The sequence below is a fragment of the Anser anser genome (assembly GCF_964211835.1).
Source record: "Anser anser genome assembly, chromosome: 4".
In the NCBI taxonomy this organism is placed as follows: domain Eukaryota; kingdom Metazoa; phylum Chordata; class Aves; order Anseriformes; family Anatidae; genus Anser; species Anser anser.
Genome location: NC_139724.1, coordinates 7,026,126 through 7,053,906, shown reverse-complemented (window position 1 = coordinate 7,053,906; position 27,781 = coordinate 7,026,126). Strand labels below are relative to the sequence as shown.

Genomic DNA, 27,781 nt, shown 5'->3' with positions numbered 1-27,781 from the left:
GTAGGTTCACGTTACAAATTGTGTCGGTGGCTCAGGACTCGGCCTGGAGTTTCTGTAGGAGTTTCTGACTCCTCAGACAAGAGAAAACCTTTGCACCACCTGCAGACTAAATAGTTCAATGTGTTATGTTTTAATATCAAATGGTAGTATGCATATGTATCGAATGTATTTTTGGTGTTCATACAAGAATGTCCAAGTGAGCTGCACTGTTCTGTTGGCAGAACATCTGCTGGGCTCCATTGCAACATCCTGATAATGGGAACAGGCCTGCTCTATTTAAAAAATACAGGAGTTTTTCCATTCAGTTTAATCCGCACGGACAGTTGCGAGACTACTGTCTTCACTGAACAAGGAGGTAACTCAGCAAAGGAAACGCATGCGTGTGCTGCATAAAGGTATCACTTTTCTTTCCAAATATAAAGTGGCAGCTTTGGATGTGGGAAGGAGTGCTATGTCTATTCACTTCAAAATATGGCCAATATTTATAGCTTTCCTGCAATCTCATTTTTAGATCTCTGCTTAAACATAATTGTCTACCATATACATAATTCTAACCGCTTAACCCAAAACCACTTTCCTCTTCAATTTTTCAAGAATAAACAGGAGAGAGACATACAACCAGTATGCGTAACAAAATCCTGTGTGTAGTATCCACAGACACATACATACATCTATGTACATGGTGTCAACTTTCTACACCCACAAGGGAATAAATAAATATATAAACTTCCTTGGAATGAGTCAATTAAAGCAAAATCGACAAACAAACAAACAAAAAGCCACCACCACCACCACCAACAAAAACAACCTCTACTGTATTTCAAACCTGAGCTGTCCAGATTTTAGTTAATCAAAGACAGAGGAGGAAAACACTTTGTTACAAGGCTCTACAATACATTCGAGGTATACACACCTGAATATCTGTGGCCTGGATATGAAATAGGTAGCATATGTGGTGTCACACGGGGTTAGATAGCAAGAAAGGTACCAAATTACTCACAAACAGCACTGCAATTAAGGCATAATAAATGACTGCCATGAAATACACTGTCCTGCAAATAGCATTCACTCTACGCAATTGCTTCAGAAATGTTTTAAGCTTATATATATGCATATATCTCTGTGTATAAACACTTTAAGTATATACATATATTTCTATATTTCCACATTGAGTTTTGCATCCTTCTACATCTAAAGCTAGCTCCATGTCTAAAGGACTGATCCTATATCCACTAACGCTGATAAGAATCTTCCCACTGGTTTCAGTGGACTTGATTAACTACACTGGTTTCAAAAAGAGAGAAAAGATCAATAAAATACTACAAAATTCCAGAAAGAACAGCTGTCTGGAATACAAGTATGCCATTGGTTTTAGGTTTACTCTTGCTTAGCTTTTGAAGCTAAACCTTCCGTTTCTAGCTGCTCTCGTTAAATACTAGGAAACAGACATTGCACCATGGCTTTCACCTAGGCTGTCTGCCTCGACACTATTCTTCCTCTTAAAGCAGCCCTCACCACATCCAGAGACAAAAACACACGACTAAACGGCTGCTCCGTGTGCACCATAATTCTCATTTTGGTGACAACAACCTGGCTCTACCCTTGAGGATTTTCAAATATACATCACTGTACACAGTTGCCGTGCACCACAGCTCATCTTCCCTGTTCTGTACAATGTGACGGGTGACAAGGCTCAGAGGAACAAGTGTTGGTTTTCTGCACCGTGGAAGTCAGAGAGCGTCTGCCTTCACTTTGCAGCTTTTATTGCATTGCTTACTTGGTGCTTGATAATCCCTGTGAGCCATGATGCTGGAGTTCCACATCTGAGCCACTTTCACACAGCCCACACACCACTCAGCATCCTGCTGCCACAATAGCTATTTCCAAAAACCTGCTTTGAAGCAGTATATTCAAAAGGCAAGCCCCACAGAACTGCAGTGTGCTAACAAAAACCACAACAATTTATTCTGAGGCGTGGGAACATGATGGGAATGTCAGCATTGCCTGAATCCTTTGATTTCATATCTGCACATGCACCATAAAACTCTGCACAGGAGACTGAAAATAGAATAATCTGTTTGCTTATAGGATACTAAAATAGGTGGGTGAGAGAGATGTATCCATTGCTCTCACATGCAGGAGTACTTGTGTGCATTCCTGCATGTATGAAGTGATGGAAGAAGGTATGATTTGTGACTGGTAGAGGAGGAAAGCTAACTTCTGTTCTCCCCTGGAGCACAGGGAAGCAGGAAAGAAAGGCACTGTAATTTTGAATTTGATTTTTTCAACATCCAGAATATTGTCCCTGACGGCATCAGAGGTTCAAAATAAAGGTGAAAGGTACCTTCCATCCTCTGCATCTGAGGTCTTGTCCTAAACTCAATGCCCCAGATTCAATCTCATTTCCAAACTTCTTGCTTCTAAGTACTGGAACTTCAGATGTGTTTCCATTAATCTCTGGATCAGCATAACTTTTGACCTTGCTGCCATCCTGCTTAGCTAGAAAATGCACAAGAAGTATTTCGTGAAAGTCACTTTCGCTGAACTATGACTCAGTGGTGTGGCTCTGAATCACTGTGCCCCTGAGGGTTCCTCACAGGGTACGACCAGAACAGCTTCTGGTGATGTGGGCTTCCCAGAGCGTGGAAACGGAAAAAGGGCCAGTGCTTTTCAATCCCCTACAATGCCACATCGTTTTTCACCTTGGCACAGCCCACCCCTTGCCCTCTTCCCTATGGCTGGTATGGGAGGCGGGGAAGGAGGCTGCAGCGAAGGAGGTGACGCACAAGGGAGAAGAGCCTCGAGGGATGGAGGCAGCCGCTGTGCTTGGGCTGGGTGGTGAGACAGGCCTCAGAAACCCGCTTGTTTTGCCCAGTTAGGGCCCTTCTGTTCCAACAGCTGTCAACTGGCCAAATACATGGGTGCAGTGCTAGGCAACCTACAAGTCCCAGCAGCCATCCCCCTGCAGGCTGACAGAGCATCATGCCCCAAATCCCTCCTTCTGTTTACATTCTTGTTTTCATTCATCTCTGCAAGGGATGCACAGGATTATTCAGCAGGAAAAAAAGAAAAACTCATTCAAATATTCACTTGAGGGCTGTTTGCCACGTGGACTCCAGTTCAAAACAAGATGCTTGCATATAAGGAGGAGCTCAGGAAGGCAGCTGCTTCCAAGAAAGACAATGGAGGAAATGTTCTTTGATTGGGTCACCAGCACATGGCACTTACCTGCTCATCTCTAAAAGGAAACAAGTGGATGGTACTCTCACTGCCCGAGACCAGTTCCCTAGGTGAAATCCTTAAAGACATCAATGTGCACTGAGGATGTAGACTTACATTCACAAGCTGTACTCCGAGACTACTGATGATTTTTATTTTGCTAATGCATAACTTTCCCTTTTCTTTTTTAGATTGACTTTTGAAAACCTTTATCACTAAGTTCAGTTGTCAGAAACACTGCAGAAAGATCTTTTCCTTCTGTTCCGTAAGTTGATTGAAAAACTCTGTCATTGTCCTTAAATTAAATTTGGGTATTTCTACAGTGCTGTGAAATCCCTTAAAGAAAATCTTTTAATTAACGTAAACTTTTCATACACAAGAAATAATGATTGAACCTGCCAGCCCTCACACTGAATCTTCTTCCAAATCTAATTTTAATTTAACATGTATGCACTTCAGGGAGTTATGTCTGGCTGTGGTAACTCCCCTGGAGTCTTTGGAAATTTTGCTTAAGGAGGCTGTGACAAGATCTGGTTCGTGAGACAATAAGCACCTCAGATCTGTACAGGTTTTGAAGGAGGTCCACTCCTCGAAGAATTTCTCTGTTTCCACTGCAAGAGCTACAGGATGTGTGAAGCTCTCATTCTAGGCTGTGTTTTGTAGCTTGCATTTATCTTTATTTGTGTTCTGTTCCTTTTGTATGACATTTGTACCTTTTCTGTGTAATGGTCCCAGCATGAGCAATTCTGCCAGAAAAAGTGAAAAACCACAAAAACATACATTACTGTAGAATTTATCACTGCTTCATACAACGTAAACAAACACACAACTGTCTGTAGGTCTCCACACAAAACAAGTTAAAAAAATGTTTTCAAGTGTCATGCAGACTTGGGCAGACATTCTGATAGCTGTTAAATTTGTGACTGTAGACATGCTGGATAACAGCTTTTATTATATTTTGCCTTACATGATGAATTTGAGACTATTTGTCAATTATAGCACATCCTCTTCGGGTTACAAGAAACCCCACAAGCACTGGACATTCCCTAAATACGTTCTTTAATATGAATCTATAATTGCTAGCCAACATTTCAGTCATCTAAGATAGGCTGTTTGTGTTTTAACGTAAAAGGAATCGCCACAGACTGTGGCTTGCTGGGATTACGTGCTTTCTTATCTCTTTGATTTTACTTCAGAGCCTCGGCTATTAGGAATATCAGACAATTTTGATTGTCTTCACCATTTACTCTCTAAGCCTCCAAGTGAGAAAGAATCTAACAGGCAAGTACAGCACCCATCAAATAACATTAAAATCTATCATAAAGAGGGGGTGGGAAGAGAGAGAGGGAGGGAAAGGGAGAGAGAAAGAGATCTCCTGGAGCACACCGTGCCATGTGGGAAATTATATAATCTAGGCAAAGCATGATATAAATATTTCTTCCTTTATTACTATTTTAAAGAAAATACAACATCCGTTCATTCTTGTTCATGCCTCCTCTTCATAAAGCAAAAGCTCTGCTGTCCGCTCCAGTAGGAGAAGGTTCAGGGCATGTTGTGTACTGAACCACTACCCATAAATGACAAAAAGGCAGCATTTTATTGCGTTCTGCCTGGGCTACATAGTCTGCAACACTGCAATATGTTCTCCAGTGGCCTAAATATCCGGGTGTAACTTGGGTGTAGATGAAGATCTTTAGTTTTTAATTAATAATACATAGTGCGGAATCTGAAAGGCGATCTATAATTTATGTATCAGTGTCTCAAAAGCAGTCATTCATACATTATATATTCAGACAGAAAAATTCTCTTGCTTTTATTTTCCAACAGAAAGTATATTAAGATGTTATTACATACCCTACAAAATGGATCAGTGCTACCCAGAGCTTCACAGCTCTCGAAAACATCAGGTTCCACGGGTTCCACCTGCCAGAAGAGGCTGAATGTGCAACAGCATTCCCGACTGAGCATCTCTCTCTAGCTCTCCCTCCCTCCTGAAGGGCTTTTAAAAATGACGGGACCATTTCTTGGCTACGTGCGAATTTACCCACAGAGAGGCAGGTGATGTGAGAAAAAGAAGTCTATAAAAAGGGAAGGAAATGATTTAACAATAAGGGGTTTCCAAACTGTACTTAACTGAAACCAATCATGATAATATATCACAAGACTCTTGCAAAATAAAGGCAGAAAAAAAAGTCATTTTTCAAATTCAACTTTATGCAAAGCTATTACCTAATACGTTTAATATTAACAGTCATTCTCATCACACTGTCCTATTTTCAAAGCATCCGCCTACATATGGGCGCTTAAAAAACTAAAACTAAAAATAAAAAATGTATGCTGAACAAGCAACTCTTTAAAGTTGCCTTCGGTGCTGTATTTTCTTCTCCTTTCTCCCCAGTCACATTGCCGCCTGCGCCCCTGCAGCTCTGCCCCACTGGATGCAGCACTAACTTAGGTACCAGCTGTGGCTTCTTCTGACCTGCCCCTCTTCCATGTTCTGTGCACCTAAATTAGCTTTATTTATTTATTTTCCCCCAGAATACTGAGATAATCCAGCTGCTGCAACAGTGTTTTCCAACTCCAGATGGGCATCACCTAACTAATACCTGGGATGCAGCAGGATGTGCGATGATTTGTGTGTAGGGAGGCACTGAGGTCGGAGATTCGCAAGCCGACCTTCAGGAAAGTTGCCATTTGAGTTTGGAGAAAACATTTTGGAGAAAACAATTTGGAGAAAACAAAGCAAAACAGTTCCACGCGACCTATAGGCAAACAATCAAGAAGAGAAGCAATATTCCTTCAGACTCCAATTCTTCCCTTTATGAGCAGAGCCAAGCATTAAGCTGCTCCCACAGGTTTGTTGGGGGTGGAAATACAGACTGGTCACAAATATTTCTGGGCTGAACCTACCTCTCCCGTTCCACAAAATACCCATTATTACCTCTCAGCACTGCAATTTGAGGATGGAAGGGCTTTTGAGGGACATTATTAGCAGCAGACTGAGGTGTTATCAGACAGAACATTCGGCGTGGCCAGTCTCAAATCATAGCATATTTTCCCTTCACAATTTGTAGTTCAATAACTAGGATTGCCAACCAACTCGTGGCAGTTATTTTGAGGATTACAGTAATTACACCCCAATGAATTTCTGCATAATCATCTGTGTCTCGGTTTAATGAAATTTTAGCATATTACAGTATATGTTTAGCAGGGACAGAACTTCGAAATGCAGCAACCCAAATCCACCTCTCCTTGAGTTTTGAAATATTATTCTTTAATTGTGCAAACCATCCACTCTTGGGAGTTAACAGGTTCTGATTATTTCTATCCCTGCTAGCAATCCTTTGTTTCTGTTCTGTAAATTTGCACCACTGGCTATTTTAAATAATCTCATATGTTTTCCTTCATGGGACTCTAATGTCAGTTCTTTCCTGGGCGGCTGATGCTACAAACTTGTTTTTCTCTGAAATGAAATCAATGAGAGTAAAAAAGAGACGGGGGAGGACAGGACACAACAATAACAACAATTTTACCATGTTTATCAGCCATTCTAAAAAAAGCTCAAGAAAAGCCCTGCAAATATCACAGGCAGAGGCAAATATGAAATCTATCTTTGCAAGTAGTTACCTGTGGGTAAATGGCAACGTGATATATGCCTAAACTGCTTCTGCAACAGGAACTGTTAGATTTTCTCATTAGTTGAAAAGTAAAATATTGGCAAATTAGACTATAATTTTAGCAAAACTCTTAGGTCGCATGGTCTATTTCTTCTGTTCTGACAGGACTGAGCTGTTCATTTTGAAGTGTTTTGTACAACCTGGTTTTGAGTAGCTCCAATTAAAAAGTGAATAAGATCATTCCGGTGAAAGGTGCTTTATAATTCCTTTGCCACCTGACAAGTTGTCTTTGAAAACTGTACCACGAAGTGCTTAAACTTCATGTTAGTAGAAAATACTCCTTAATAGGCACATTATTGGTTTCCTCTGCTGGAGTCGTATCTGAAAAGGATTCTTTTTACTTGAAGAATACTGACCATAATCTGGACCAGATTAACTCTGTGCTCATTACTAAATTAACAGGAGGAGGCTGCAAATCATCACTGTTTTAAGAAGCCATTACAGTCCAATAAGTATGCTTTGAATGATTACATATAGTCCCCAACAAATCAAATGTCAGGACTGCATCACGTTACATGGCTACTGAGATGAAAACAATGCCACCCCAGTCTCCCAGTCACATTCAGTCAAAGAGAAGCGGCTGCTGGCTGTTGGTTAGGGACGTACATCACTTTCACGCTCATTTCATTACAAACCTGGATATCTCCTGTTGCAAACCCAAACATTGAGGTAAATAGCCTCATTAGCTCTAAATCACCAGATGCTGCCACAGTCCTACAAAGTTGTCTTAAATTTGTCGTTCTCTGTTTGCAACACGTACATTCACTGTTTTTCAAGAACACGGCTCAAGTATCCCCTTCCTTTATCTTCCAGACCATTCTAAATAAACGTTTTTTTATAAAGGACCCAATCATTACTTCTGTGTGCTTCAAGCAGTCACTACTTTGTTAGACATACTGGCAGACATTCTGACACTTTGAAAAGAACATACTGTATCATACAAAGTAAAAAACAGTAATGTATTTATATACATATATATATATATATCAAAGTATGTCCACGGACTTTGAGGAGAGTGAAGAAGGGATAAACTTGACTTTCATCAGCCAAGAATACAGCCCAAAGACAGTGAGTAACCTAGGTGTAACAAAGCCAGCACATCTGCATCCAGTGAGGCTTTCAGCGAAGGGAATGAAAGGCGGTATTCTGCTCTTGGGGGTCTGAACTGGCTCGAACAACAACTTTTTGTCTTTCTGGTCATCACTTTGCTTGTGGGTTGCAGATGGGGAATACAAACCAGCAGTTCATTTATGACCAAGCTTTTCTTATAATCCATCAGCCACTGCTTTGTCTATTTAATGGGATTTGAGTTGAAATCAATTCAATCTAATTTTTTCTAAGAACATCCTGTTGGGCACTGCATCAAATGATTTATTAGCAGTGTAGTTCTTCAAGACAGATTTTCAAATAAAGGCATAAAACAACCATGATGGCAGCATTAAAAATTCATATTTACCAGCAATTACCATAAGACGCAGACAGGACACATCAGGTATTACCTTTACAAGTATGTAAAAGTAGCCTGCTGCACGGCATTACATTGTGGTGTTGACTTTCTTATGCTATAAACTGCATTTGCACTTGTTTCTAATCACAGCATGATAAATTCAGTTTGTTGCTACAAGACTTAAATGTCAAGCAACTCGTAGAATTTTAAGCAAAATGTTGAGGTTTAATGTTACCTGCACATGCATGTTAAAAGCTAAATCACAATAATAAAAACTGTATTGCATAGATGAGGAAAAAAGAAAAAAAAAAACTTAAAAAAAATTCATTCTTGCTCTCAGTTATATCTGTTCAGTGAGGTTTTTTTAATCTACACGTGTGTTATAGTGTATCTGAAGTTTCTTCAAAACTATATAAAACTCTTCTGTGACCACCAAGAACACTCTGGGAGGAAACAGACTTTTTTAATATAACAATGAAATGAAAGATCGTTACAAATCATTCTTGTGACATACTGGCAGTGCTTTTATGTTTCAGGCCACCTATATTTATATTCACTTATATTTCATCTCTGTCATTAACCAATTTAATCACAGTGGTACTAGAGGAGGAAGCTATTCGATTTGCCTCACATGACCTGTTTTTCTCCTTAACTGACAGACATCGTGTAGACCAACTTTTTCCTTCGGACTCACATGTTTCCTCCTACATTTTCTTTATTATTTTAGCAAGTGTGAACTTAAGTAACAAAAGGATGTTCCCCAGCACTATTTTCTTGCTTCCTTGAAAGCTATCATACAAACTGATTAGCACTCTCCTAATTCTTTGATATCTCTTCATAAGATTTAACCAATATTTAGAAATAAATCATGCACTTAGTTTCTCCTTTTCTCTACTAAACAAGAAGAATGGACAGTCAGCTAAATCCATTTTAATTCCTACAGTAATATCTGATATCAAAATGAAGTATTCATGTGCACAGGTAGATACACTAACATAACTACAATAGGAATCTAAAAAACTCCACATAAATACAAGCTCCTACTAAGATGCAAAAACAAACCACATCAGCTGAAATGCAATACTCCCAACTGCTTACACCAGCTATTAGAGCAATACTGTCTGTACTGTAAGATACCCTAACAGTATTATTAGGGAGATTTACAATGAAAGCTGTGAGTCAATGAAGTGTTAATAATGAACTGCGAATAAATCTTTCAAGAGCACTTCAAGCTCTTTAACAGCTGAAAAGTTGTTCAAACCTTAGCAGACCTGTAGGAAACAAACATGGAATATATGCAGCAAGATACACTGGCAATGGACTGAACATCAATTATATCCAAACAAGAAGCCACTATTCCAACAATAGCAGTATATACAGAAAAGGAAAAACAAAAACAGTATTAGCAAGAAATTAGCTTTAAGAAGATTACTGAGTAAGTAAAGCTAAAAAACATTACAGAAACATATAATTATCCCCAAATGAGTGTTATAAATCTAGAATGTTTTGAGGGAAGCTTATACTTGAAGTAAATTTAATGAAATTGAAGTTCAAAATTCATATTGAGGGCACCCAGGCAACCTGAACACAACACTTGACACCATGCCAGTGGCATGATTTTCATGTTTCAGCATGGATTTTTTTTTTTGTTTTCCCTCTAAGATAGCACTGCTTCATGACAAGTGCTAAACTTGCTTAATAATTTAACTAGGTTTTCCTTGCTTAGAAACAGTGACTGTTCATACATCTCCAGCATGAATGTTAAATTCCTTCACTTTATGGTATATACAAAGCATGGCCATTACCAAGTCAAAGAACTAGGGAAACCTGATTCATCTTCTGGGCTTGTAGAGAGGTCCTCAGCATGAGAGGCTTCATAGCAAACTTCATTTGCCAGCAGGAGTCTCAGCTAGAATTGGCATGGGCAGGAATATCCACTCACATGCACACAGTACCTCTCACCAGAGATAACCTTCATGACCGGGCTGTCTGGAGTTGCACTGAGTCAGAGCCCAGCACCACGCTCCCTGTTACCCCTGTTGAGTACATCGTTGTCCTAGGCAGGCCAGAACCATGGTCTCAAAAACTGTGATGGCAGCAACACGGCCCAGAAAAACTAGGCATTCAGACAACACCAACTTGGCACAGTGGCAAAGGCTCAAGCAGGTTTAACTAAAAGCATAGCCCCAACGTACTCTGTCTGTCACCAAGCAGGGGTTAAGGCACCCACCCCCTGCCAAATGGTCTGCGTTACACCAAGCGGCCCCTCTGAGAGCTGCAGAGTCCTCAGAGAAGGCAACTTTTGTGTTACGTTCCCTGTCTTCATTTTCTCAGCAACCTTTCCCGGCTGGACTGTTTCCAGCCTTACCGCCTTACCCTGATCACCCTACACTTAGCATCATCCTTCTTGTTTCACCCCAGATGAGACCCCACCTTCCACCCATACCATCGCCAGCCTTCACACGTGCAACCTGCATTGAGTCCAGCGAGGCCTCCACGTGGAGTAGAGCTTCTTGCTTTGGGACTCAGCTGAGGTACTAGTTCTACCTTTCTACAACTAGGTACTAGCTGTACCTTTCTACAACTAGTAGAAGCCTGCCTGTTGTTTGGGTTAAACTCTGAGTACAGCAAGTCTTTCCTTTTAGGACTAATTTCCACTGTGCAGGCTTATTTTTTCTCTCAAAATGGAAATAAATGTACTATTGTAATTCCCTCAGCATTATGTACCCAGTTTTTTAGACTCCCATTGTAGTCATGTTAGTGTATCTACCTATGCACACAAATACTTCATTTCGATATCAGATATTACTGTAGGAATTAAAACGGGTTTAATCAAGTGTCCATTTTTAATTTTTTTTGTGTTGTTTTATTTTTTATGGTAATGACAGAGTGCCAAGTTCCACTTCAGTTATTTTTATATTTAAATATATTCACACCTTCTTTTTTTTTTTTTCTTTTATGAAGTTTTCTTTCTACCGTGATGATCATTGTCATGGCTCAGACTGCTAAAATATCCCAACCACATCCACCCTCATCATCTAACCCACCTTTTAGGAGCAGCAAGCAGTGCTGCCTTGGCAAAACACTCAGATACCACATTTCTAAATGTTTGATCTTTGACATGTCTCTTCCTCCATTATCAGATATCTCCTTCCTATTCTTCCTGCTCCCTACTCAAGAGCACTGACACTCTAGTGTTGTGTGTCCATAAATACAGTGCTGGAATGCAGTATTACCTAGACACCTGTCACTTAAATAAAACCTGAAGTGAAAAATGTGCATAAAAGTACAACGGGCAGTATTCCAGGCTCATCCTGATGTGCATCTAGCCTGACAGGCCTGAAGTCTGGATTTTTCTTTTGCAAATGTAGCTAGAGGTTTCCTCTATGTGGTAGGCCAGGACAGGCCAGAAGTTCACTGAAAGCACCCACTCATTAGCAAAAGCACACAGTCGGAAACAAACAAATGAAAACCGCCAACCAACTAAAAACCAAATTCCTACCTGTGTGATGACAGAAACAGGAACAGCTCACGATGATTCAGTTTTTCAGATATTTCAGGTAGACCTGCGGACTGCAGCATGCAAAGGCTTTAAAGAAATAGTTCTTTAAGTCCAGCCTCCTGCAGATTTGTGGTTTGTGGTTGATTGCAAACTGTGAAGGTTTTGCTGTGCTGAGGCATCTATAAAGACTGTTCATGGATGTGAATTTTTCTTTCTCTAACTGCTTGAATTCACTTTGCTGCATTTCCTTCACTTCAGGCTGTGCCGAGCATTTATCTCCTACACTTCGGCCACCCGCATTCCTGAAACCAATACCAAGCAAATTCACCTTTGAAGATCTTTAAAACCTTTGACGAATTTTTCAGATATCAGCCACGAGGCGTTACAGTTCTGGTGGGGCAGGGGAACGCAGAGGTTCAGATGAGTGAGAAGGACATACCCATGTGTGAAGCGCAGTCAAAACTTTGCTTTCTTTGAAAAACCTTTTTTTTTTTTTTTTTTCCAGAAGGTATTTTCAGCTCTTCTGTAATCTCATTTTAGAGGCAACTCCTGGTGGGTCTAGCCTTCATTTTAAACTTGAAAAATGCCGCGTTGATCAGTGGTTCCTGACTGAGTCTGAAGGTCAGCTCTCTCACGAGCTGCTTTGTCTCACTTTTTTAACTTTTGATCTTCGAACATCAAAAAGTTAATATCGTTAATTCAAAGGAGGCGTTCAAGCACCCTGGGCCAGAACACCTTCCTGGGGATGGGAAATCTCCATCCTCAGGGCAGTTTCCACGCAGGGTGGTGTATCCCTGGGGTGACAGGGAGCGGGTGAAGGAGGGAAGTTTCAGCGAGGGCTCCCCTCACGCTCCAGCCGCCGGGGCGGGCTGCGGAGCCCCGCGGTCGGGTGGAGCCTGGGGCGGCCCCACGCTTCCGGGCCGCCGGCGGCGACCTCGGCGGTCGGGGCAGCGCCTTGTGCCCTGAGGGAAAGCGACGGAGCCAGCCAGCTAGCCAGCCAGGGAGGGAGCGGAGGTGGCCACGGCGCCATGCGGCCAGCAGGTCGGGGCAGGGAGCGGCTGGGGTCAGCGCCTGGCGACGGGAGGGCTCGGGGGGCACGAGGCTGCCCCGCTGCGGCCGCCATCTTGTGGCCGGGGGGCAAGGGGAGGCAGCGTGGGGCTGCCGGGTGAAGCCGCGGGCATGGGGGGAGAGTGGAGTTGGTTTTTTTTTTTCCCTTTTTTTTTTTTTTCTTTTCTTTCTTTCTTTCTTTGCCCAGTGCAAAGGAGGGTTTAGCTGTGGGTTTCCCCCAGCGTCGTCCGTGAGGGCGTGGGCAGCTGTTGGCAGGGTGTGAAGGTGGCGGCTGTGGTGAGGTTTCTGTGGTACAAGATGCCGCTCTCCTGGAGGCACTTGGTGTCTTCGTTTTCCATGTTGTTTTGGCAAGTGGAGAGGTCATCCCTGATCTTTCTTGATAAAAGTGGGTGCATAGTTGGTACATACCTTGTTAATATGGCTAGTCCCCACCAATTTTTTCCCCCTTTGAATATTTCCAATGATTGATGCTAATTATATGTACGTTTTCCTGACAAATTATGTGAACGTTTTTATTGAGGAGGCTGCTCTTAGCACCTCAAGATGATTTTAGACAACTTATCCTTGAAAATACTCCTCAGTGTGCCCATTATTGTCTTGCAGTACATAATGCAGCTTCTCCGAAGAGCGGGAAGTCTAGCACCAAGAAGTTAGGAGATGACAGAATAAATGTTGTGTGGGCAACCCTTATTCTGTCCTACATGTATGGCCGTGCTGGGATAGAGTCTTAATTAGCTAACATCATGCTATGTTATTAATTTAAAAATTGATTGCTCTTTTTTAGTCTCTCAGCAGTCACTATAGTACCTAGCCGTATAAAGCTGTACGGCAAATACCTGGTATGCCTTACACAGAAATATTAATTTCCTTATTTATGTTTTCAGTGGTTTGTCACATTATCTTTGTGCCTCAAAACTGCTAGCGTATATTTTGTCACTCCCTTGGTAGATGACAGTGTGTTACCGTTCCATTTACAAGTGGAAAAAGCTGATAAAAAGATCAAATGATTTACAAATGTCACACGTAAACCAGTGGCAGGCCTGAACAGGAATCAGGAGCCCCTGGCTCCCAGTTCCTCTGTTCATTCTTCCCAGTCATGTTTCCTTATTCACAGAAATGCTGTGTGCTTACTGCTCCCATTTTCTTCAGATAAATTTGCAAGGCTCAGCAACACTTAAATCAAACCAGCGACAGCAAAGCTGGGCTCTCAGAGGGGAAATGAAAGATGTGTAGCCAGATGCCAGAGGTTTGGCTCAGTTGACTTGCTTGTGGCAGGGAGTTCGGCTTTATCTTTGCAAGTCAGGACTATATTTTATCCTAATTTTATGAATGAGGAATCAAGAAAGAGATCTGAAGGCCTGACTCTGCAAAAGTGACTCAATACTTTGGTTTACTGTTCTGGCTCACCTTTTTAAATGAGTGCTTTAAATGTCAAGACAGTTTCTTCAGAGTACCTCAGATTTTGTATCATAATATCAAAGTAACCCTATTATTTATTAATTATCAAGTGCAACGTTCAAGTGATATTAGCAGTGCAAGCTGTTGCTACCTACTATGCTTATTATACAGATGAAAACACATGGGAAGAAAGGTGAAGTGACTTTCCAACCTGTTGTATAATAAGTCAGTTGTAGATAAAATACCAGAATTCAGGACTGCTTTGATTGCTACTCAAAGCTGGCTGTAAAATGGATATAGTTGTTTTACTAGGATCTGGCCTTTGATAAATAGGATTTTTTATCTAGACTCTACTTGCAGCATTGCAAGCTTATTTTAAAGAAAAAAGTAGCATGCATGAGCAAAAATACATCTTTAATAGCATTTCTAAATATGCATTTTACTGTCCTAGTTATTAGGCAGTTATTTCTGGGCGGTAATGATCAGTTATATTCTGATAATCATACACACATTCTTAGTGGTCGCTGTATATAAATGACAGTGTACAATTGTGCATGACCTGGGGATGTACAGTTTAAGGTTTGGCTTTTGATGAATAAAGGCAGTCAGATCCTAGGTATGCATGTGAAATTGCTGCAATAATTGCTGAGCAAATACATCAGAGCACCACAGAGGCATGGCAGGTTTCCCAGCTGCTTGCAGCCCGTTCCACACATCGACATTGGCCGGGAAACAAGTAGCTGTAGGCTCAGCCAGCAGTGGATATGGTGGACTTCTACTCTGCTGTCATTTGTCTCTTGTTTTTTCATGTATTGCTCTGCACAAGCCTCATACTCCACCTGGGACCACCATACATAGACCTCTCCCTTGCAGCTTTACGACAGCACCAAAGCTTTCGTACCACACTGAAAAGACATCTTTTTTTTTTTTTCCTGATGGACTTACTGGCTGTGAGGTACAAGTTGCTTTGAGTGGATTGCCCATGGCTTAGTCACACTTGAATCTGAAAACTCTTCGAAGTGCACTGTGGGTGAGACAGTCTTGTTGCTTGTCAGTATTTTGTAGGAAACCGTAGTCTAGATTAACTTCTTCATACAAATTCAGTTGAACATGCTGTACCTAGTAAAGGTAAAACATCCATAATGCCTGATCCTTGATGACACCTGTCTTCACTTGAGATGAGAGGTACTGACAGGATAACTTGCTAGTGGCTGTGTCATGTTTGAGTTATCACACCCTCCATGCTCATGAAAATGAGTGGCACCACTGAGATATGCCATCGTGCACTCTTTATGTATCCAATGTGCATTTCTGTGCCTCCAGCTGTTTCTGGGACAGTATTTACATGACAGGTGTTCTGCAAGGGAATCTAGATGGTGAATAAATACAAATAATACTTGATTTTTGTTTTTCTCAAGAATTAGGAATGGCCTCATTTGTAGTAGCCTTAAAGTTTTTTAAAGACCTGTGCTTTTAGGGACAAAATAGTCATCAGGCTATGACATCATTCAAAAATATAAGGGGTCTAGTGGCAGAGGTTTGAAGTAGATTCAGCAATAACATAATGTCAATTACTAACACTAATAGTAACGTCTTAGCAATCTGAGTATCAAAGAAGCAAGTACTGGAGAAACTGCTGTCTTCCATTTACAGTCTTAATTAGAAGGGAAGTTCCTATTTTGTTGATGAAATATTTTGATATTTCTGCAGAAAGAAACAAATATAATGTTCAGATACTTTAAAGCTGAAATTTGACTCCTTAAAAGCTAGAAATGGAAATATTCACAGTGATAAAGAAGTTATTCTGATGTGTACTCCAGATGCAACATTTACAGATGAGTCTGTTGGCTAGGAATTGGAATACAAAGTTTTAAAAAGATACTGAATGAGGAAGAAGAAAAGCAGCTGCTGTTACGCTTTGGTACTCAAGAACCTTGTGAATAACTAACACAAAGCAATTGTTGACCCTCAGAAGTGTTGGGTAGCTGATTCAGGTTCAAAAGTTGATCCTAACAAGATGTTTCTTTATGTGAATCCTCTCCAGCCTCCCTTCTCTTGCAAGCACTGATTACAGAAGCTTACATATAAGCAATTGACCACCCACATTTGAAAGAGTGTATCACTGATGCCACAGTAAAGGTGAGAGAAAGAGCAATTATCTCAGCTTCTGAAAAGAAGAAGGTTTATGTCCAGGGACTGGAGAGCTACAGTGTCACCGTTTACTTTTCAGTGTCTCTCTTGGAGCTGATCTTTGAGCATTTATTTAATTTACATACCCTGTTACTGGCTTGTAGGCAGTAAAGAACATTTTACCTCCTCTAGAAGGCAATAAGCACGAGTGCCACAATGCAAACAGCAGCAATAGTTTGTGATATATAATTATATATTCCTGGGAGGTCCAGTCATTTCTGGCTATCATGAAGAAAATGAAATTTCCCTGACCTCTTGTGTAAATTAAAATCAGGCAATTAAAATATGATCTGTAATAAGCAGCTAGGTTTTACTAAACGTAAACAAAAGTTGTAGTAGGTTCAAAACGATATTTTAAATATCTAGGCATGCTGAAACTGCCTTGAAGGTAAGACAGAAATCACAAATATAATCTAAATTTTAAACTGGGGTCTATGGCATGCAATAATCATTGATTATTATTTAGTGTCCATTGGCTCCCTGCATAGTAAGAAAGCAAGACTTTGTGTTAACTCCACAGAGTATAATTTATGCTATCACAGGGCTGACACTTAAGTAAACAGGTCTCCCCTCATTACAGTACTCCCATCATTACTCCCATCATTACTCTGTTTTTCAATATTTCTGTGTGTACGATTAAATTAAGATAAGATTTATGTGTTTGATATAGTTCAAGCAAAGGTATAGCTGAGTTTGGAAAGCATGCTTTTGCTTTCACATCAGATGCTTAACAGATGTAAATGACTCGAAACTTTATCCAGATAAAGTAGCTACAGTTTGTGGTTGTGGTTCACTGCTTCGTGTCTTTGCTCAGCACCCGAAGCTTACATTTTATACAGCCCATTGCCAACTGATAACTATTTGTTGTTGCCAAATATTAATTACAACAAATCTACACCAGTACGTACAACCTACTTTAGCAATATCTTGAAATCACTTTTAGGGGTCTTTTGCGAGTTTTCATTTATCATAAGAACTACTCAGAGTTTTTGCCTAACTGTAGCCTGTTTTGCCTGTCACCCTTCAGTGATACCCAGCTAGATACTTTCCTCAGAGACCTGTCACCCAGCTGTGCTGACTGAGCATTGAGAGAGCATTCAAAACCTGAAGAACACAGTAATGTGTGCTGTGAATAGAACAGGAAAGCAAACTTTCTTCTCCTTTCTTCTTGCTCATGAAGACAGTACCAGCATATATGGGAACCATGAGTAAATGACAAGTGTTAAACAAAATGCTACGGTTTTTCAAAAGCTCACAGTGCCAGGTAGTTGCCATTACTTTGGGGAGGTAAGCTTCGTTTGAAAATCTGGGATGGACTGTTCACAGATTTTTTTAAATGTCTGCGTTTTTAAAGATCCTATTTGTTTGCCTTGCTTGAAATACTTGATTTCTTTCTAAATGCTTAGGAATTGCTGTCATGCTTTAACTTGGGTGTATTTGTGAGTACTCAGTCTTCTTGAAGTCAGGCGTTGGTTGGTTGATGTGGGTACCAAAAATGTGCAGGTCTGCAGTCATCCTAAATGTTAACTGATCATCAGCATGGGAGCTTTCAGGGCAGTATCTATCAACTTGGAGGGAAAATAAGCATTAAACCCAAATCTATTTATTTCTGTATTGGTATGACTTGCTTCTGCTGCCTATTTATGAAATTTACTTGAACTTGGTCCTTAGTGGTATCTTATTTATAAGAGAAGTGCTGGAAAATTATTGTTAATGTTCAGGGAGATGTAGAAAATGCATCTGACTTCTGTCGAATCAGACAAAAATTTGTACAAATAAACCTAAGTACAGGTCTCAAACTGTGTCAAGCAAATATAATGCAATTCCGAGAAGGGCAGAAAAAGTCAAGTATTCAGGGTGCTGTAATAATGTGAAAAAAGCAGAAGGTATGTCTTTATAGAGCGATTCTTTGCTGTGCAGATAGACCCAACCTAAATCTAGAGAAAGAACATGGTAGTTCTAGCAACAGGAGTTCCCTTGGGTGGGATGCTGCACAAGCTTGTGTTTTTTTCAGTGGTTATGGTAGCTCCCTCAAACTTACTGTGGGATCTTGATGTTGAATGACTCATTTTAAGACTATGATAATATTAAAAATAAAGGGAGTACGATGTCCTAAATTAAATGGCTTGTCTGAGATCACATAGAAAACTAGGAAGGATGTCCAGAATATGAGTGCCTTAATGTTACAAACTCCAAACTCGCACCTCTAAGTAAGAAAAAATAGGATAAAGTTGTAATAGCACTAATAGTGAGGTAGTAATGATTGCTTTTAACTGCAAAATCATTTCAAAGCCTATCCAAATTTCTGCAGTCTTCTTGAGCATCCGTGCAGAACTGGGCAGGGGCTGCCGTGCAGCGTGTGATGCTTTCCTCTCCTGAGATGCTCTGTGGGGATGCTGGGGTCGGAGTGGAGACGGCTCCACAAGCACACATTCTGCCTTTCCTGGGGCTGATGCAGCAGCACCTTTTTCAAAACAGATCTTAAGAGCAGTGGATTTTTCTTGGAAAGTGTCTTGAGCATATCCAGCTCTGTTGCTGTGCTACCCCATGATTTTATTTCTACAGTTCAGATCTGTGTTTATATTGAGTACTGATTCGTACAGCAATGTTTCAGTGTGGTTATTGATAAGTACAATGTTATTGTTGGGAGGCAAAAGCAAAACAAAAAAGCGAATGGAATAAAATGGGTAAAGTGGTAAATTTTTTCTGGTTATCTATTGGCATTTTAAATACTCCTTTGCATCTGGTAAGTGTGATGTGCATGTATTTGTGCAAAAGTGTGCTTATACTTAAGTGCATCCTGTAGAAAAAGGGAATAGGGATTTTTAAGCGTGTGTTTAAGGTCTAGTGACAATTTGTGTAAGGCTATGAAGTTGAAATGCAGTGCCTTTGTCAAATTTCTTATTTTATACCCTTTTACCTACTACTGGGAAACCACTGGGAACTGCTTCCAGTGAGTTCCTGAATTTTGTGGATTTTCATAGCTGAAAAAAGAATTGCAAGTATTTTCTGCTTTTCCACTTGGATGTCTTAGTAGAAGCTGATATTTCTTAATTCCTCCAGCTAATAAGAAAACTTCTGCTGCCTTTGAAGTCCATAGCTCCTGGATACATGTCTTGCTTTTCTCTTTGCTGTTGTGAAACATGCTCTAGCAGTCTCCAGGTTTTGCACATGACTTTGGGGTAAGGAATTTGGAAGGAGACTGTATTTTTAGGTCTAACGTTCTCCATCTTATTCTATTTAGCAAAACTTCTTAAAATTGCTAGGAAAGCATGCATGTCATCAGCTAAGAGACTTTTATGGCTGTCTTGTCTTTCTGCTGATGTCCTCCTGTGGCTTCTGTTCGGTTCACATTCCTGGTGGTTTTGGTTTGGTTTTGGTTTGTTTTCTTTGGTTGGTTGGTTGGTTTTTGTTTTCCTTCTCTGGACAACATCAGAGGTGGAAAGGGAAAGAGATGTTCATGGCTGCCCAAGTGTTGCCTTGATACCAGGTTAAGATGCCACTAGATGATAGCGTAGCCAGACCTAGGAGTGAAGACCTCATCCTAAATCCCCTGTTTTAGACATATTATATTCACCAGATGAGAGTCTTCTTATGAGAAATAAAGATAGCATCCCACTGAAAGATAACACCACCTCCTTTTGCCCCCCCAGCCTGACTGAGATGCTGTCAAGGCTCTCCAACGCATTCAAGTCTCTCTGAGAATACACGCACGGAGCACTTGGTGCCTTGCTGTACTTTACCCTTCAAGTTTATCAGTGTGGAAATGTGCCTGTGTTCAGTCTCTTGAACAAAGCAAGCTATTTTCCTGTCAAAATGTAATGAAGTAATGATATTTTCACTTGCCATTGATCATTATACTTTCTTCCAAATAATAAAAACACTGAACAGTACTTTTTTTTAAGTTGTTGTCCACAGCACAGGGGGAATGTTAACACATGAAGAATGAATAACTGGAGGTTTTTTTACTGTATTCAATGAAAAGGGTTTTTGTGTGTGTGTGTTTTCTTTCTCTTTTTTTTTAATATAAGATGAGAGGTATGATTGAAATAGTGTTATTTATTTTCTAATGGCAGCCTTTGGAAAAACACTGAAAGATGTATTGAATGGTGTTTACAAATTGAACTTCTAAGAAATAGAACAATATATATGTTAAACATATTTTCATATGGTACACCCTTTTATTATTCATCCTTTTCATTTATTCATGAAACATTTACAATTTAAATAACTGAAGTGAAAAACTAATCGTCTGCCTGGAGTGAATCAAACAAGAACAATTTAGAGCAATTTGAGGATGGAAAATGAGAGCCCCCCTCTTAAGTAAAGCTAGTGTCTTGGTGAGGGGGGGGAAAGGCTAAATACAGCACAGGCTTCGAAGCAGTTTAATGCTGAACTGATAGTAGGCAGTAAAAGAAAACAAGCAGTACTTTTGTCACAAGTCACATCTATGCTGCTGGTCCTTGGATTTTAAGATTTGTAATTCAGAAGTCATCATAGTCACTTGCTCTTTGATAAGCTGTAATTTGTGTGAGTGACAGAAATCTGTTTTAATTAACAAACAATATGAACAGCAAAACAGGTATCTTCCGGTTTTGATTAGCTTCCTTTTGACATATGATATATAATGAGAAACTGGTAGATATGCAGTATAAAATCCTTTGTGTAAGTGTTTTATCTAAGGTTTTGTTACTAAGAATTTTTCAAAGCGTGTGCAATAGCATTCAAATCAGCTCTGACTGCTAAGCCTGTAACAGCAGCCAGGAGTACGTGCTTGAGTTACGTGTATGGAAAATCCTCAGCGGGTGGCCAATGCAGCTAGCAGCCTAACAGCAGGCTTACACCCCCCTAGAGCAGTTCTTCCCTTTACAAACTCGGTTTTGCTGAGCAATTAAAGAGGAGCTGGCTGAATCACGTCTAAGGTGGTTGCACCTTTACAGCTGACTTTAAAAAACAAACAAAAAAACAAACAACAACAAAAAAGGAAAAAAATAAAGGTCCTCTGAAAAATAGCTGATTGATAATCATCATTTTTAAAATACTGTTTCTTTGTTCAAGGGAACTGAAATAAGCAGTGCGTGTGATTTGAATCGAGACCTGCATTTACTTCAAAGCAAGTTGCTTAGGCCTTTAAGGAAACCAAATAGACCACAAGAGTTTTTTATGGGTCCCTAAATGGTTTTAGCTATGTCCAGAACATCATTTCTAGCAACTTAATCTTAATTTTTAGTGCCTGAAGATAATTTACATTTCAAATTTATCTGACTCTTAAATAGTGATTTTAAAAGGTAGGGCTACATGAACAAAACTTAATAAAGATCAAATCAAATAACAAAAAAAAAGTCTTGATTGAAAAAGATCTTTAATAGTATCTACAAAATCTAATAAAATGCATAAAATTCAATAGCCCCCCTCCCCCCCTTTTTTTTTTTTACCCTCTAGTCTGCTACTAGAGCACTTCAGGGACTCTCCAGTTGCTCTAGACCTCATCCCTGTAAGAATGTAAGGCCAGTGCCCAGCTAGTGCATGGCACAGTAGCTCCATTTAATCAGTGAAGCCTTTTTGATACACACCGTGGAAGGGAATTTTGCCAGTGATTTTTGATCACAACTGGTTTTAAGGTTATCGTACTTGCATTCTGTTTTTGTAACTTTGTAATCTTATCATCAAAACTTCCAGATTTGTTTCTCTCCTTTGTTAATTTTGTTCCCTGTTCAAGATTAACCATTTTAGAGGAGGCCAAATCTAATTTGGGCTTGAATGCATGAAACAGATTCTGCAGTAACTGAATCAGGGGAAAAATACTGTATGTGGAAGTTTAAGGCAGATCCTACATTTTTCATTTTGGAAAGAAGTGTTGTCTGCTTACAGGGTATGTTCAGGACAGATGCATTTTAATTTTCTTGTAGCACTCTTGCCAAATTAGTGTCAGGTGGTTTTCTACAAAAGCTTAAAAACAGCTGTTTCATCGGCAAAGTGGCAGCCTATATTTCAATGCTGAAGAAGTTTAGAGAATTCATTAAAAAGGCAATCCATATTCCTGGATTTTAGCTTGCAAACAGATCACGTGTACCATAAATTTTGTACTCCCACATGCTACTAAGTCCATACTGTTCATTGTGGATGACATGTATAATCATCATTATTAAATTTGTACAGTCTCTTCTTTAAATCATGCCTTAACAACAACCTAAAAAGGCAGAAACGTACTCTGAAGCTGTGACAGCAAACTCATTGGATTTAATGTTTCAGAGCCTTAAATGAAAAGCTAATCCTTTTTTATTGGAAATAAAGGGTTGAACACTAACCATATTTAAGATATTCTAGAAGTAAATTGTACTATTTTCTCTCTCATCACAATTACATCACATATGGCCATTGCAAAATTTAAATTGTACAAAAAATATACAAACTCTATCCCAAACAGTTGGTTTTGCTTAGTTATACTGACAAGAGCAAAGTTTTAACACCCTAGTAGTTAATATAGTGGTACTGATGATAGTTACGAATCTAAGTCTTTATTAAAGAAGTAGGATTCTTTAGATGAGTGTTTATAAACTTGAATTCCTCTCTCGTAAAAGCCCCGTGTTTCCTCCTGGAATATCAGATTAATGAAACGTTTCACAAGAGATTTAAAGATGGTCATTTTTTTGAAAATGAATCTTGGACACGTTTCTTCCTGCATGATTCCATTCTTAGTGTAGTTTGAAAGCCCTATTCACTCAATTTTCATGTCATAATAAGCATTTAGTTCTGTTTTGTTTGGTTGTAGTCCTAGATAGCCAACTTGGATACCTGCAAGTGAGTCGGATACCGCCCCCCAGCCATCTGCACCAGCTACGACTTCAGTGGAAGTGGCTGTGTTCACAAGCATTGCTTGAGCCACCTGCTTTGGTACAACTGTGCAAGGGAGGGGGAGCTCAGATGCACGCTCTGCAGCTGCAGGTTTAGTGCTGAGTGGCAGCGACCAAACTGGTGGGCACTCTCAGGCCGTACTGTTGTGGATGTCCACGGTGGTAAGTAGTGCTCCCGACAGAAAGGGGGTTGTAGAGGCCTGTGGTGGGTATTAGGAACCTGAGAGCCACGCAGCTTACACTGACAGCAGGCTTATTGTGGCATTAGCAGGTGGAGCACATTGGGTGTGATCCTGAAGCATGTGTTCTGCTTTAGTTTAATCTGAGAGGTTTTTGTGCTCCTGGGCCAGTTGGTGAGATGAAGCAAAGCATGGTAAGTGAAGATAAATATTAACATAAACTCACTCTAAGCCATAGCTGTTGCTGCAAGTAGCAGTCATCCCTACACCTTAACTTCAGAGGCTTGGGTTTAGCCCGTGCTTCATTCTCCTTTGTGTCAACAGATGTGTTTAGGCAACTGTAAGGCAAAGCAGGCTGGGGAATTGATCAGAGTGGTGAATAAGTTGCTGCAATGTCTATAAACAGCTGTGTGGTAGAGATGTGAAGGGCTGCTGCTTTTGGTAGCTGTAAAATTTTTGTGTTCCTTTCTGCAGTTACAGAAGTTACCTGCAGTAAGTGGAAGGTGAAGGATGGTCAGTATAAAATTCAGAGAAGGGAATGTAAGACTGCACGCTATTTCACATCTGTATTAAACACGCAGCCGGGTATTGCTGAGCAGCTGGCATGGGTGGTGTGTTAAACTGGTACGTTGAGTCTTAGATTAGATGTTAATGCAGTATCCGTACAAAGAAGAGGGATAATCTATAACAGCATCAAGCTGTTTTCTTTTAAGATTTTTTTTTCTAGATATTCAAGAAAAATATAAAAAATTGGTCATATAGGTAGGTTTTGTATGTATAGATTTTGTAAAACCATAAGAGGCTCGATCTTCATAATTGCTTGGTCCCGTCCTATCCCACTCAGCCTTCTGAGTTTTACTATATATGAACAACACAGACTCTCTGACTGTAATGAGTTACAGTTTAATTTGATTTCAGAAATAGTTCAAGAAGCATTTTTTTTCTTTTCTGTACCTTTCTAGCTAGGCATGGAAGATAGTGTGCTTGAAAAGCTGAAACTGCCAGTGCGATACTTTTCTTCCAATTTACGTAACGATGTAGGCAGCTTGCCTGTTTCTGTCCAACACTGAGGATGCATGTCAGTGACAGTGAAGTAAGGTGTGCATGTAAGGTATGCAAAATCCATTTACAAGAACTCGAACATGCAGAACTTCCAACTGGTTCACTTCCAGAAGGCAGCCGCAGACATGTTAAGTATTTCTGTGAAGGCTGTCCTTTTTGGGGAGGACCCAAAATCGAGAACTTCCCAAATGGGTCTTATTTTAGGACCGGTAAAAATTGAGAACCTGTATTTTGCAAGGGGAAAACACAATTGCATGTGTTAAACATACACTGAGAAGATAAGCTTGCTGGAAAATGTCTTTAGAATCTCAAGTAAGCTTTACCAGTATTTGGCATTGCAGTTAATTTTGCTGTACTGTGGAGGAATTGTGCAAAGGCAGGCTTGCACTCATGTGACTGATTCAATTTCATTCTGTCTGATGGGCAGAAATAAAAGTGCTTTGTTATATAGCTGGTGTCTAGAATTTTTGTCTTAAGGCAACAGAGGGGAAGCTGAGGGAGGTTTAATATAGAGAAGTCAGCTTTCTATTGAGGTTGTTGCTGAACGTATCAGAAGTTGTTTAATTTATCTTGGTCTAACTCACTGTTAGTTTTGTGGGTGCTCATTCTATGAAGCTACCCATTTAGGGAATTAATTTCTATTTCACTTATTTCCTTCTGTGTGCATCATTACTATGAATGCCATTTAAAAGGCCAATAGAAAAGTGTAAAGTGTTTGTCCAACACCGATTAGACATTTGTCTTGGGTTGTGGGTGGTTTGGGGTTGTTTATTAGTTTGTTTGCTTTGTTGCTTGGTGACTGTCACATTTCTCAGAAAGGGACAAAAGAAATGAGCTGAAACCAGGGGACACTCTCAACTATGGCTCAAAAGCTTAAACATGTTATACATTTAATAGAAACGGCTTCTCACAGCTTATCTAATTTCTGGATGAACACTTACCTAAATGAGATGTGTAAAAATAGATTTAAAACCTGTCTGCAAAAACAGAAGATCAAGCTGTTTGATTTATGGGGTCTTAGGACCCCTCCCCGGATTCTCTGCTGACTTGTGGCAAAGGAAACATACAGTCTTAAAAACCTAAACCAATGTGGGCTTTGAGTGATCTGAGAGAGGTTTTTACCAAGCAGATTTCCTGTGGCAATGTTAATCTGTGATTTAGGAACTGTTGGGCTAATCTTTGGCTGATTCAATGAATTAGAAAATTCCCATTTTCTTATTTGAAAGAATGGAACAAAATTCCCATTTTCTTATTTGGAACTAATTAGAGACAGGGATTTGAAAGAAACAATGGAATTAATGTGGCAGAGGGGAAAAAAAAAGCAACAGAAGTCAGAAGAAAAAGCAAAGACATTTAATTTGAATGAGGAGAGTTTAAATGTGACCATTAATCCAAAAATCAGTGGGGGAAGCCAAGGTAGGAACATCTAGAGAGATCCTGATGGGTGATAAAAGGAACGCTGGCAATGGAAAAGAATTAAAACGAATGAAAGGACAACTCTTGATAGTGGTGGTTGTTTCTGGTAGCAATAGCATCAGTTAAAGCAAACCTGATGCAGCTTGTCCAGCTTTTCGTCTAGCCTTAAAGACTTGCTTCACAGCCCCCAGAAAAAAAAAGTAGTGCATTAGTTCAGCTCTTTGTACTGCATTATGGTATATTTTTCTCTTTGTGATTTGTTACTGTCTAAAGCAGTTCTGAGTTACCTGATTACGTTCTGCTAAAACCTACAAATGGTGCGATTTGCTCTCAAGGAAGTGCCGATAATGACACAAAATTTTGACTCAGTGGGGCGGTAATAGCAGAGGAGATGTACCCTGAAGCAGAGGATTGAGCTCTGACTTCTACAGCCCATGTTTTTGTTAAGTCTCATTCCCTAGAAATGAGAGCACCTGTCCCTCAGGAGATACTCAGCTGTGGATGGACAAGGCTCCCACAGGGGAGGATACAGCGGTAGCCATTATCCTCACATTCGTATTCCCAAGGCATCAGGAACCTGCCTGGCTCCATGTTCCCACTGTCACTGCAGGGAAGGTCAAAGGAATTTCTTTAGAGAGAAAGCCTACAAGATCACACCAAAGTTTGTCCCATTCAATTTGTAGGAAACTTGTTTGCTGTCTTGAACTTCATTTTGCCCTCTCCAGGACTCACTGAGCTTAATGAGGAGAGTGATGAAGACAAGAGGCCTGATGTTGTACTGATAGAGCAAGTACTTGTTCTCACAAACAATTTAGCAATTAGCACTGGAAGGTGCATAAATGATGGAAATGTTCTTACTGCGTTCTAGCTAAATGGGCATTTGAGAATAGACGTGCAGCCACTCTGCTGGATGATGCAGTGACAGCAGGAATGTCCCATGCTTTAAGATAATTGCTTTAATTGAAACAGGTGTGCCACAATGCTGCAGCAATTTAGCTATTTCACAATCTCGCTCTAAAGTTTACAAGCAAGCTTTTATAATTTTCATTTCCATTAGTGGAAAGTCTCTGAGAAGATGACTTACTTGAAAATGTTTTCCATTATCTGCAAGTATTTCTAAAGTGCTCTGCGCTGTCCTTCCCACGATGGATCCATTTTGGCTTGCTGCGGGGGATTTGCCTTGCAGAATTCCAGCAACCCAGAGCTCGAGGTGCATTTTGAGATGCGTTTACTGGATTTGTGTCAGGTGTGCTGACTGGGAAAATCGATGCATTCAGGATGGGTGAGGGGCAGCTCACTATGCCAAGGCTGCCGATTAGCACTGAATTAAATGGTCTTAGTCTGCTTCCAAATGTTGAATTGCAGGAGTTGTTTAGAGTGCTAGGCAAAGTGTTCTTCTGTATTTCCTTATATCATTTTAAGTGATCAGAGCAAGCAGCATGAAGAGATGAATGGTTGCATCTTGGTGAAAAGATTGCATAGGAGCCAAGAGTCTAAATATCTTTTGCTTCTGGAGTCTCATTTGAGCTAGAGCTACTTAGTAGGTATGCTCCTCGTTCCCACCCTACATGCAGCCCAAATGGAAATGAGTTTTCCTGGGATTACAAGAAATGTTTTGTAAATCACTGTGCAAATATGGGAGTCTGGACCTCTTATGCTCTTGCTTCACATGCTGTGTTTTTGTCATTGTGTATGACCCTTGCTTATACCCATAGTTTTAGCCTGCATTTTGAAAGGAATGGAGTGGGGAGAGGAGGGGAAGGAGAGGA

General features: G+C 40.2%; 2 protein-coding genes across 10 annotated transcripts in view; one reads left to right on the top strand and one right to left on the bottom strand.

Annotated features, from left to right (window-relative positions):
- PPP3CA (protein phosphatase 3 catalytic subunit alpha) overlaps positions 1-11,997 on the bottom strand; it is a 278,936-nt gene extending 266,939 nt beyond the window's left edge. For 2 of the 4 annotated variants that reach the window (XM_083835543.1, XM_083835544.1), the window contains exons 1-2: positions 11,846-11,997; positions 3,229-3,965 (exon numbers count right to left, since the gene is read on the bottom strand). In XM_083835543.1, coding sequence (XP_083691669.1) covers positions 3,229-3,309 — 81 coding nt within the window. In that variant the 5' untranslated portion in view covers positions 3,310-3,965; positions 11,846-11,997. Of the gene's footprint in view, positions 1-2,344; positions 2,526-3,228; positions 3,966-11,845 lie in introns of those variants that run through there. The other 2 variants (XM_083835547.1, XM_083835548.1) reach the window with 2 other exon arrangements.
- A 733-nt stretch (positions 11,998-12,730) lies between these two features.
- The window catches only part of BANK1 (B cell scaffold protein with ankyrin repeats 1), a 144,651-nt gene continuing 129,600 nt past the window's right edge, over positions 12,731-27,781 (top strand). For 2 of the 6 annotated variants that reach the window (XM_083835525.1, XM_083835520.1), the window contains exon 1: positions 12,731-12,886. In XM_083835525.1, coding sequence (XP_083691651.1) covers positions 12,874-12,886 — 13 coding nt within the window. In that variant the 5' untranslated portion in view covers positions 12,731-12,873. Of the gene's footprint in view, positions 12,887-13,195; positions 13,299-23,595; positions 23,729-23,809; positions 24,159-27,781 lie in introns of those variants that run through there. The other 4 variants (XM_083835523.1, XM_083835524.1, XM_083835522.1 and 1 more) reach the window with 3 other exon arrangements.